Source organism: Fomitopsis serialis (genome assembly GCF_022376445.1).
Source record: "Fomitopsis serialis strain Sig1Antser10 chromosome Unknown B0H18scaffold_153, whole genome shotgun sequence".
NCBI classification, from domain to species: domain Eukaryota; kingdom Fungi; phylum Basidiomycota; class Agaricomycetes; order Polyporales; family Fomitopsidaceae; genus Fomitopsis; species Fomitopsis serialis.
Genome location: NW_025955113.1, coordinates 2,529 through 13,644, shown reverse-complemented (window position 1 = coordinate 13,644; position 11,116 = coordinate 2,529). Strand labels below are relative to the sequence as shown.

At 56.2% G+C, this 11,116-nt stretch overlaps 1 protein-coding gene across 1 annotated transcript; it reads left to right on the top strand.

Moving 5' to 3' along the window:
* The first annotated feature begins 4,517 nt into the window (after positions 1–4,517).
* On the top strand, positions 4,518–6,283 carry B0H18DRAFT_1044417 (uncharacterized protein). Its single transcript, XM_048030724.1, has 7 exons — positions 4,518–5,003; positions 5,109–5,172; positions 5,236–5,369; positions 5,432–5,587; positions 5,645–5,775; positions 5,832–5,924; positions 5,979–6,283. Exons 1-7 carry the CDS (start codon positions 4,858–4,860, stop codon positions 6,023–6,025), a joined length of 771 nt encoding a protein of 256 aa, XP_047886683.1. The 5' UTR covers positions 4,518–4,857; the 3' UTR covers positions 6,026–6,283.
* Positions 6,284–11,116: the final 4,833 nt, after the last annotated feature.

The following is an 11,116-nucleotide window of genomic DNA, read 5'->3' as shown; positions in this document are numbered from 1 at the left end:
TGTGCCTGAGGTGAGGCGCGGAGTTCGGGCGGGAAGAGGGAGATGTATTTCTTGAGCTTGGGATAGTACTGGTGGAGAGGCGTACGTGTGAGGACGTGGTAGGGAGACGTTACAGGAGGGAGAAGACTCACGATGATGTAGTTGAGGTCTACACGCAGTTCTTCCAGCTTTTTCTGCAGCTGTTTCCGTTCTTTCTTCCTGAGCTTTTCTCCCTCGCCGTTCTCGTCTTTGACTAGCTGCCGCTTGATTTGTTGGATTTTTCTGGTCACCTTCTGCCTTTCTATTTCGCCCAGCTCAGCGCACAGCACGTCAGTAACACATGTTCGCAGAACGTACCAAAGAACTTCACGGCATGGTACCGTTGCGCAATTGCCCGTTCCTTCCTTGCCTGCTCAGCCTGCACAAGGTCTGCTTCCAGGGCTTTCAGTCTTCGCTCCGTCTTGGTACGCACATCTGCGGCCAGCTTGTCCTACACCAACATCAGGCCCGTTTTCAGGATGCATTCGCTTCCATGCGCAGATACGTCGAACACGGTACCTTGGCAAGTAATCTCCTCGTCTGACGCAGCGCTGATTTGATCTTCTGCACTCCTGGAAGCCCAGCAGGCGAGTCTTCCGAGTCCTGATGTTTCCGGTGGTGCTGGTGTTTGCGGTCCCGCTTTTGCTTGCGCTCTGTCTGGCCATCTGCCTTTGAGGTTGATGCAGCGGCAAGTCCTGCGTCTCTCGTACGCGTTGGTGCCATCTTCCGCGTCGTATATATACGATACGTGCTGAAATCACGAAAAGGGTCTATGAGTTCAAACAGCAGTAGTAGATATGAGAGAGGACTGACAGTGACGGCGGGTCGGAGGTGGTGTGCATTATATTGAGAATTTACTAACTACTTTCCAATGATCGAGGGTTTACCAAAAAAAGGGCTATCTGATAAGACAAGTCCGCGTACGTGTCTGGTTCGCCTCGACGTCGGTCTGTGTGTCCTGTGTGTCTGGCAATTGAACTTGGTCTCTCCAACACGTTCACCATCGTTCACGACGATGGCGAAGAGGGCTTCGCATAACGCTCGCAAAGCAAGCTTGATTGCCTTTGGTCTCATAGCTCTCGCCGCATTCACTTGCGCGGTAGACACTACGAAGGTGCGTGTCTGAAAGATGGTCTAGGACGTGTCCGTCTCATATATTGACCTAGGCCGAGGAGGGTATCCAAGTAGCCGACCCAGAGGCGGAAGGTGAGTGTGGGCACTATGACCATAAGAATTGCTTTACTGAAGATTAGCATCTAGCTTCCAGGGCCTACAAACAGGCAATATCGACGCTCTCCACCTTAACCGCGTTGCCGTCGTCTCAGACTGAGGACTCGAGCCCCTACCTCTCTCATAACAACAATGGTTTCCACCTCTCGTCATTATTTCCTAGCATCCAGGGTCACGGCCCGATTGCAAGCGCGATGCGAATAGCAATGAAGCTGCTGCACCATTCATGGCTGCCCGCGTCATTGACGGGGTACGTGAAGGAGGAACTAGGCGGGGGAAGAAGGAAGGATACGGAACTCCATGGCAAGGCAGTCAAGGTCATTGACCTTCTCCAGCATGCAGCGGACCTCGGACACACAGACGCATTGTATACATTGGCACAGATTTCTTTGGTGCGTGCCTCCGTGAAACTACTAGCTGTAGCTGACAGGTCGCTGCAGTCCCCGCCCAACAGCTACTTCCCATCAAAACCCAGACTGGGATACCATTCGTATTCGACCCACGCACAGCTGACAGGCAACGCATCCTCACAAGCGATGCTAGGTTTCTTCCACTCGACCGGGTACCACGGTGTCGTTCCCATAGACCAGGCGAAGGCACAATTGTACCTGACATTCGCAGCACACGGTGGACACAAAGGTGCACAAATGGCGCTCGGATACCGGTACTGGGCGGGCGTCGGCGTAGCCGAGAACTGCATGGACTCGCTGTCGTGGTACGAGGACGCGGCGGAACAAAGTGCGTCCTGTCTCAGAGGTGCACACCGCGCATACTGATGTGGAGGCAGCGATGGCACGGTTCCTGTCCGGCCCTCCCGGCGGCCGCACGCTCCCTCTCGCAGCGCCGAAGCTGTCTGACCTCGTCGGTGGCGTCTTCGGGCCCGGCGCAAGCGTGGCGTCCACGGGGCTGCAGGCGGGTAGGCCAGTCATCAAGACTGCGCGCGCCCAGGCAGCCGGCGAGACATGGGAAGACCTCCTGGAATACTACTTGGTGCGCTGCGAGTCGATCATATTCTTTGATTGCTGACCACGATCACTCAGTTCAACGCAGACCGCGGTGAGACGGACTTTGCGTTCCGGCTGGGCAAGATCTTCTACCAAGGCAGCGTCTACGCCCTCCCCGGTGGGATCGCCTCCGGGGGCGAAGGCGCCAGCGCCATCCCGCGGGACTTTGCGCGCGCGCGTTACTACTTCATGCGCATTGCTCGACAGGTCTGGTCGCGCGATCACGGGCGTGACACCTCCTCTGTGACGATTCGTGAGGAGAACCCGACGCTCGCCGCGTACGGAGCGCTTGCAGCAGGCTACCTCGGCCGGATGTACCTGCGCGGGGAGGGCGTACAGGCGGACGCGGCGACGGCACGGATGTGGTTCGAGCGCGGTGCGGACTTCAACGAGAAGGAGAGCCATAATGGGCTGGGCATCATCTGGAGGGATGGGCTGGTGGAGGGGAAGAAGGATGCGAAGAAGGCGATGAACCACTTCACGATCGCGGCGGGGCAGGAGCTCGCGGAGGCCGCGGTCAACCTCGGCAAGATGTACTATGGTGGGTGGAATACCGCTCTTGCGAACATCAGGAGACTAACGCCCGGCAGAGCGCGGTGACGTGAAGGTGGCCGCGGCCTACTTCGAGACAGCGATGCGCCAGGGGTCTCCGTTCGAGGCGTACCACTACCTCGCGGAGATTCAGGCAGCGCAGGCGCGGAACAACATGATCACACCGCACATCGCGGGGAGCTCGTGCTCTGTCGCTGTGTCATTCTTCAAGGTCGTTACGGAGCGCGGCGTGTGGGACGAAGACCTTCTCGACGAGGCAGCAGAGCTGTGGGAGTTTGGCACGGAGAGGGGTCATGAGATGGCGATGCTGAGGTGGTGGATCGCTGCTGAGCGCGGGAACGAAGTCGCGCAGAATAATCTTGCATATGTGCTCGACCAAGGTACGCAGGAAGCTGCCTCGCCTGTCCACCCATACCTGATCAGTTTTACAGACAGGAGCATCTTGCGTTTCACGAGATTTGCGCCAACCTCGCCTTCCAACGATACGGCGCGACTCGCTCTTACGCAGTGGATCCGATCTGCCGCGCAACGCAACGTCGACTCTCTGGTCAAGGTGGGCGACTACTACTACCACGGACTGGGTGTCGCGGATGAGCCCGAAAAGGTGCGCTGGGAGAAAGCGGCGGGTTACTATCAGTCCGCGGCCGATACCCAGATGAGCGCGCTGGCGATGTGGAATCTTGGGTGGATGTATGAGAACGGTATCGGAGTCCCTCAGGTATGTGTCAACAGGAGTGTCACCGAACCTCTGAATTGCTGATGATGTGAATGTGCAGGACTTCCACTTGGCGAAGCGTCACTACGATTTGGCATTGGAGACCAACAGCGAAGCTTCGGTCCCTGTCTCGATCTCGCTGTTGAAGTTGCATGCGCGGAGCCTCTGGCGGACTCTCACTGGGCGGTCCGGCGGACTGAGCATATGGGGCGAAGACGATGAGGAGAGCAGTAAGCCATGTCTATCCATCTACGCTAGGTTGCGCTGACAGCCGCAGGCCGTTCTCGTCTTCCACCACCACAAGGACGAACCGTCGAGGGTGGCGAGGAGACAGACAACACGCAGGCAGCAGCCGGGGAGCCCGTTGGCGAGATCGATGAGTACGAGGACGGACCGTGGTACATTGGGAAGGCCCGTGAAGAGTTCAACAAGCGGAAGAAGAATGGTCAGAACGTTGATCGTGTGCGTCAGGACGACGATGATCCGGTGCAGGTGCGTGTTCCCGGCCCTCATATCGCGATCCGCGCGCTGATAACTAGCGTCTCTCCCAGTGGGCGAGAGAACGCAGACAGGCCGAGGCCGATCGCGAGGGCGATTTCGGGCCTGAAGACTACTTCGACGCCACTACTCGCAAACGGGACGACGAGGACGACGACTTCGCTGAGACCATGCTGCTCGTTGTAGTGTGCATCCTAGTGTCCGTCTTGTTGTACGTCCGGGGGCGCTATCTGGACCGCATCCGGAGAGAGGCCCAACAGCAACAAGCACAGCCAGGAAATGGTGGGCAAGCACCTCCCGCACAGCAGGCGCCTCCAGTAGACTGGCAAGCTCCGTTGCTGTAATGGTACAACCAAGGATTTATGTGGATTTCTCGTCCATTGTACGACATCGTTGTCTGTATCGATATCGAATTGGAGGCATTTTTATCTCACAGTGGTGCTGATTTGGTCATGAGGCGTACAGATAGAGTTCATTCGGATGTCAACATCACCCTGACTGCCAAACTCACTTGCATGCACCCTGCAACGAGGACAAAGCGAGGCGGAGAGGTTCGACGCTCTTCCCATGGTCTGCAGTGAAGTCCTCTCGCCGGTTCCCTGACCTGGACCGTGTCTCTTCTCCAGCGTCTTACATCGATGGAAGTGGAAGACTGGGGAATGCTGTTTATTGGCATCGTCTTGTCCCCTCTCTTCATCATCGTATTGCTTCTCTGCATTGTCGCATTGCTTTTCTTCATCGCCGCATTGCTTTTCTGCACCGTCTTCCCACGTATCGCTTGTATCATTGCACTGGTTATCATCGCAGCTATCCTATTCCAAACTCCCAGCGTCGACAATAATGGCGGCAGTACATACAAACGGCGGTCCCGTTTCTGGACGTAGTGCCAGTGGGCCTTCAGTTCCATCTCCGGATGCAATCCCGACGCTCGACACAGCGGCGATCTGGGAAATGCTTGGTTTGATGAAGGGCAGTCTGGCGACCATGTACGTAGCCCTCCGGCTTCCTCAACGCCCCAAAGTGGGACCTGAGGGAAACGGAGGCAATATTATCTGTCAGTTCGACGGCACAGCTGAACTGAGTCTCAACAGTGGCCAGCAATTTGATACCTTGGATGAACAATCCGCGAAAGTAGACACATTGGGACCGACCAAGGTGAGCTTCGGCTGAAGTGCAAATGCTCCGAATGCTAGACCGAGTGATGTTTGCGTCTGTCAGGACTCTTTGAAGAAGCAAGCAAAAGATTTGCAAGATGAGATGAAGGCAGCACAAGAAAAACGAGACAAGGGCATAGAGGTCTTCAAGAACGCTGTCAAGGACAAGATGAAAGAGAAGATTGCGAAGGAGATGACGTGCGCATTCACCGCTCTACTAAATCAGCGGGAGCGCGAGTAGAGCTGACTTGCCGATATAGACTTCACATCAAAGAGCAGATTCGTCAACAGGTCATCGCCCGAGTCGAAGTCGACATGAAAGCCCATATTTCCCAGCATCTGCCTATACCATTGAAAGTCCAGGTGGACGAAAGCCGAAGGCAAATCAACGAGGTTAAACATGCCTTCCAAAACTCGTGAGCCTATTCGCCCATCCCCCGCCAGCGTACGTGGTCTGACGACGACACTTCTAGCGAGGCGAGGCGGCAAAACTCCAGCTTGAGGACGTACAACCTCGACCAGTCTCTCGCGGAGGTTCTCAAGTTGGACGGCAAGAAGTCTACTCTGTGGCCTGGGAATTTGCGATCTCTGTTCAACTACAGCGGTCAGTGTGTCACAATAGCACAACGGAGTAGTGATACTTACCGTCCATCCCTGCAGCCGCGCAGGCACAAGGTCTTGCGCACGACTACGGTCTCGGCGGGCAGATTGATGACAGAGAAAGGAACATCAATCGCTTCATGGCGCATATCGGTAGGCCACGAATACCACCTGGGCTAGGACTCCGTGCTCATGGTATGTTCATAGGTGTCTCCTTCCCGCTCCATTGGGTGAACGTAAACGCTGGCGCTTGACCTTGACTGCAATACTTAAGTGTGGCGTGGGGCGAGCATCTCTTTTGTCGGATCGGTTACTGTGTTGTATTTGTAGCTTCGCAGACGAGTTGTACGAGTCATGTTGTATCTGTTGGGGTAATGTATTTCGTTCTTGTGTCAGGCCCGGAATGTAAAGTGGGATTAGCAGACGCACCTTTACAAACGTACAGAGCTAGCACACTCATACCGCAGGGCTGCCTTCAAGTTCGGGATCGGGGCTCAGTCCATGACGCTGGTAGCACATGAGAATACGATAACAGTATGCGGAATTGACTGGTAATACATGATGCGCAGATGAAGATACGACAGACGTAGTAGAAGCGTGCTCTACGTGTATGCAAAATACAACCACTGCAGACAGAACAAGACGCGATTAGCATTACCATACAAGAAGCGTCCACGGCTCGCCCACTGTCTCCGGTTCTCATCGATAACCCTTGCCTACTGACACCTGACACCACTAGTTGAGGTTCTGCAGCTTCATCCACTCCGTGTCGTTCGCATTGAAGTCGATGCCCTTCTGGCGCCACCACATACGCGCGGCCTCGCCCCCGCCGATCGCGTCCTCGAGTGCCTCCTCGATGTCGCACATCCGGTACTGTATCGGCAGCCCGCTCCTGTCCCACCACTCGAGCACGTCTGGACGGTTATGCCTCGTCGCGCCCGTGAGCGCGTCACAGTCGAAGATGAGCTGCAGCCCGCTCCCGAGCCACCACTGGAGCACCTCCACCTTGCCGTGGCAGCTCGCGTGATACAGTGCCTGCTTGTCGTACTTGAAGTCCAGCTGCGAGCGCGCCCACCACTCGAGCACGTCGATGTGGCCCGCCGTGCTCGCCAGATCCATCACGCGCCCGATTTTGAGCGGCAGCCGCACCGTCGGCGACGTCGCCTGCTGCTTCCACCACGCGAGCACGGCGAGCTGGTTCTTCGCGCTCGCGTACTCCAGCGCTGCCTCAGTGTACTCAAGCGGGATGCCCGAGTGCAACCACCAGTCGAGCGAGGCGACCTGCCCGTTGCGCGACGCGGCGTCGATTGCCTCTGCGACGTGGTCCGGCGACGGGAGCGGTGTTACGTCAGGGTGTTGCTCGTGCGCGCGCTTCCACCACGAGAGGACCGCGACGCGGCCGTGCAGCGAGGCCTTAATCGGCAGCAAGTCGTTCTTGTACACGTGCAGGAAGATGGAGCGGTGCTGCGTGAAGAAGTACTCGAGGACGTGGACGTACGAGAACCGCACGGCAAGGCTCGCCCCTCGCTTCGTTGGGGGGTGCGCAGCGGGGTTGATGGAGCGGAGGAGGGGCAGGTATCCAGTCAGGATGGCGTGGTCGGACGAGCTGGCGCGATGCCATTCCTGGGGTTCGGGGAGTGAAGTAGGTACACCCACCGCCTTTGCGAGCTCCCAGTCTCCTACTTTGTCCATGATTTCCGCCAGTACTTCCACTGGGAGGTCAGGGGCTTTGGCCTGCCTCGGGCGCGTTTTTGGTACCTCTAGCGGCGATGGCGAGCAGACGGGGCTCGTAACCCCATTCAAAGTCGCTCCATTCGATGCCGGATAGACGTGATACGCGTGTATATCACTTTGCGCTAGCCTGAGTGCGAGTTCGTCGTCTGTGCCCTTCTGCGGCAGGCTCCTAATCTTTGAAAAGAGGACAAGCTGGTGATGGGTAAGGCGCCGGTAGGCCTCGTAGACTTGGTCTATGCAGTCGTCATAACTCTGTCATCGCATCAGTAGCAACGATGGATATCATGCCAGACATGCCTACCGTCATGGAAAATGTTTCGAGGATAATGTTGGCTCAGTGGCAGGGGTGGCAGCGACGACGATGGGGAGGAGGAAAAGGAGAGTGAGGAGAAAGGTCAAGGAGACTTGATGATATTGAGCGTCATGGGCGCTAAATCAATTGATCGAGATCGCGGTACTTTCAGGCCCAGATCATCTTCGGACTTGCCATGTTGGGATTACGTGGTTCAGTAGTTTCATCTTGGTTCCATCACTGGTACCAACAAGAAAATACGTTCGAACAAAACGAAAAGCTGAGAGATGATGTGAATCCACGGACGAATAACTCCTTTCAACCGAGCCAGGTACCGAGGTTCTAGCGTGACAATGCCAAACGGAGCAGATCTGTCGGCAAGATATATTTTACTATTGGTCTTACACTAGTACATACTGAGCGCGCGGTTGCCAGTGGATCGCTCCAGCACCGACCAGAATACATAGAGGCCGGCACAATTGACGATGATGAACTCACCTACCATCTCCAGATTTCACTCACCATTCGAACAAGTGCCTATTTGGACGTTGAGACCGGGTGAGAGCACGAGACAGAAACTATGCATCACGTTACCTCTTATTCAATCTGAGTGTCTTATCGAATGCGAAGATACGTTTCTTTGCCCCTTCTAGTGATGTTAATCCGCCAATTCGATGCAAATGGGCGACGGTCAGACTCCAGCGGTGCTACTGTCTCGTCTTGGAAAGCTTCTTTGTGCACCTCCGTGAGTACGAATTTAAACAACGATTGACTTTCACTCATCAGAGATTGCGCAGGCTCTCCATCGAGGTCATCCCAGGCGATGGTTCCGACTGGCCATCGGCTTGGCTAGGTGGTGAAAATCTTCAGCAGGACCATCGTCCTTTCCTATACGTCGAGGGACACCTGGGAGTACCACACAAACTACTATATAAAGCGTATTTGACTGCTCTCCGCGAATTCGTACTCCTCAAGCCAACCTTTCGAGGCATCTCGGACAGTCACGATGACTCGCCCAACGCGGAAAGGCTCGCGCAATTGACTGCCGTCATATTACTCGCGAATCCTGCTCACCAGACCGCTTTGAACACAAGGAAACAGCTGGTCTCTCTGGGCCTGCTTAACACGGAGATAGAACTGCAATTCTGCGCGGCACTACTCGTCGTTCGAGAGAGTTCGAAACAGAGCCTTCTGTGGCACCACCGACGATGGCTGCTCCAGCTGCCGAGTCCGCTCAAGTGTACAGGGAAAGGGTTCAATAACCGGCCAGAGCACTCGGATACCCTCCGCCGCACCCTGCTGTCCGCTGTATCGCTGCGTGCAGAATTTTTAATCGTCACCCAAGCTTGCGAGACGTATCCCCGGAATTACTTTGCATGGATCCACCGCTACTGCTGCCTCGAAGCCCTCATCACACTCGCGCGCTCACCGACACCAACCCAAGACGCCGACCGCTCGCTGCTCCTGGAGGAGATTCTATTCGCCCGGACGTGGATCGAGCGGCACGTCTCGGACTACACAGCCGTGCACTATTTCCACAACCTGCACGTCCTCTTGCTACAAGAGGCGGACGTACCACTACCCGCGAACGCGTCTGCCGCGCTCGGTGCGGAACGCGCAGACCACCGGACGATCCGCGCGTCGCTGTATGCACACGCCAAGTCCCTCCTGGAGACGTACCCGGAGCACGAGACGATGTGGCTTTACTTCCGGGCCGCGGTGCACATCTGTAGTGCGGATCCCGGTCTCCAGCTCGACGCGACGGATGTCGCTGACGGTCACTCGGACTGGGATGCTCCTTCCGCTCCGAAGCTGATGACTCTCGGAAACGCAGAGCGACATCAAGCCTGGCTTAGTCGGAATCGCGAAGGCTCGACAGATAGGTAACAACAGGTAAAACTATTACCGTCTGCACGTACTAGCGCATACTCATGACAACCCTTAGCTTCATTCGTGGCACCGTTGAGTCTGCTGCTCCAGGTTGCGATAAAGCTTCGCCCCTCCATTCGCCAAAAGCCGGTGCATCAAACCCATCTATCGCCGTGCTGTAGCATAGTGACTTATCGTAGACGTACCGGTCCATATTCGGCGAGATAGTTCCCAGCTGCGCCAAGAAGACTATTTCACCAACAGCACGCTAGCCAGAGACGTAAGTAATGTACAAGTAGCAAATTACGCACATGCACAGAGCAGTGGACCTATGTACAGATACTTTCATACAGACATGGAAGAAGCGGGCCTCTCGGCCTGCGAATCGCGAAAACGAATGGGCTAAATATGCGGGCATGTGTTCAGAGCACAAAGAACGGTGACAAAGAGTATGCTGATGCGAATGACACTAAGTATTGGGCTGCCTAGCGGTCCATCCCAACCGAAGAAAAATGGATGCGCTAGGACTTGCAAGACTATGCCTCTGGCTCGGGCTCCCGTAAATGACTGCGATGAAAATGTACATGAGCAGACGTGGCGGACTGCGGAGGGGACGTGCCACTTACCGACCGAGTTGTTTGTTCATTGCGAACATGTCAATCCTGTCTACGTTGAAGAGCGCCCTGAACTTGTCGTCACACACGATCTCCTTTCTGTTCTCGGGGTTCTGCAGGTTATTGCCCCTGATGTGATCCCAGAGCTTCTTGACGGTTTGCGGTCGCGAGAGCTTCTCCACCCCCGTCACAGCGATGAGCGGCTCGCTGAGGGACAAAGGCAAAATTCGCGTCAGGCAGTACAAGAGGAAGCAAGGATGTGCAGCGCACCTGAGCGCATATTCCTTCTGAAACCCACCACCCCTCCGCTTTTCTTCACGACCTCGCCGTCATCGTCCACAGTCTCACCGTCCGAATTTACAGTAGCAGAACTCTTTGCACCCCGCTTGCCGCCCCTCTTGCCGCCCCGTCCTCTCCCCCGCGTCGACGAGGCCCTCGGGGTGCGTTGACGGCCGTTAATCTCGCTGTCAAGCTGCCTCGCCAGGTCCTCGTCCGTCAAGCCGCCCTTCCTCGCCTTCTTCGCCTTCACCGGCTTCGTCTCCGCCACCTCCTCCTCGCCGTCGTCTCCCTCGCCCGCGCCGTTCGCGTAGTCCTCTTCCTCGTCCTCATCTTCGGGGCGGCTCTTCCGCTTGCCCTTGGTGTCGGCGCCGTTCTGCGCGGCGCTGATCTCCTCGTATACGGTCGAAATAATACGGTCAAAATCCTCCTTGTGCTTGCGCACGAACTCGGCCGAGAGCGCGATGTCCATCTCGACGAGCTGCTTGCGGACGCGCTTCGCACTGATCGTGCTGAGGTCCACGCCGGGCGCGTTGAGGATCTGCCGGATGTGCGGCTCG

Bases quoted from the DNA above. Each gene is read 5' to 3' on its own strand.
- B0H18DRAFT_1044417 (XM_048030724.1), top strand. From the start codon at position 4,858: ATGGCGGCAGTACATACAAACGGCGGTCCCGTTTCTGGACGTAGTGCC. The intron at 5,004-5,108 runs GTACGTAGCCCT...GAGTCTCAACAG, and splicing joins AAGGGCAGTCTGGCGACCAT to TGGCCAGCAATTTGATACCT. The intron at 5,588-5,644 runs GTGAGCCTATTC...CGACACTTCTAG, and splicing joins AAACATGCCTTCCAAAACTC to CGAGGCGAGGCGGCAAAACT.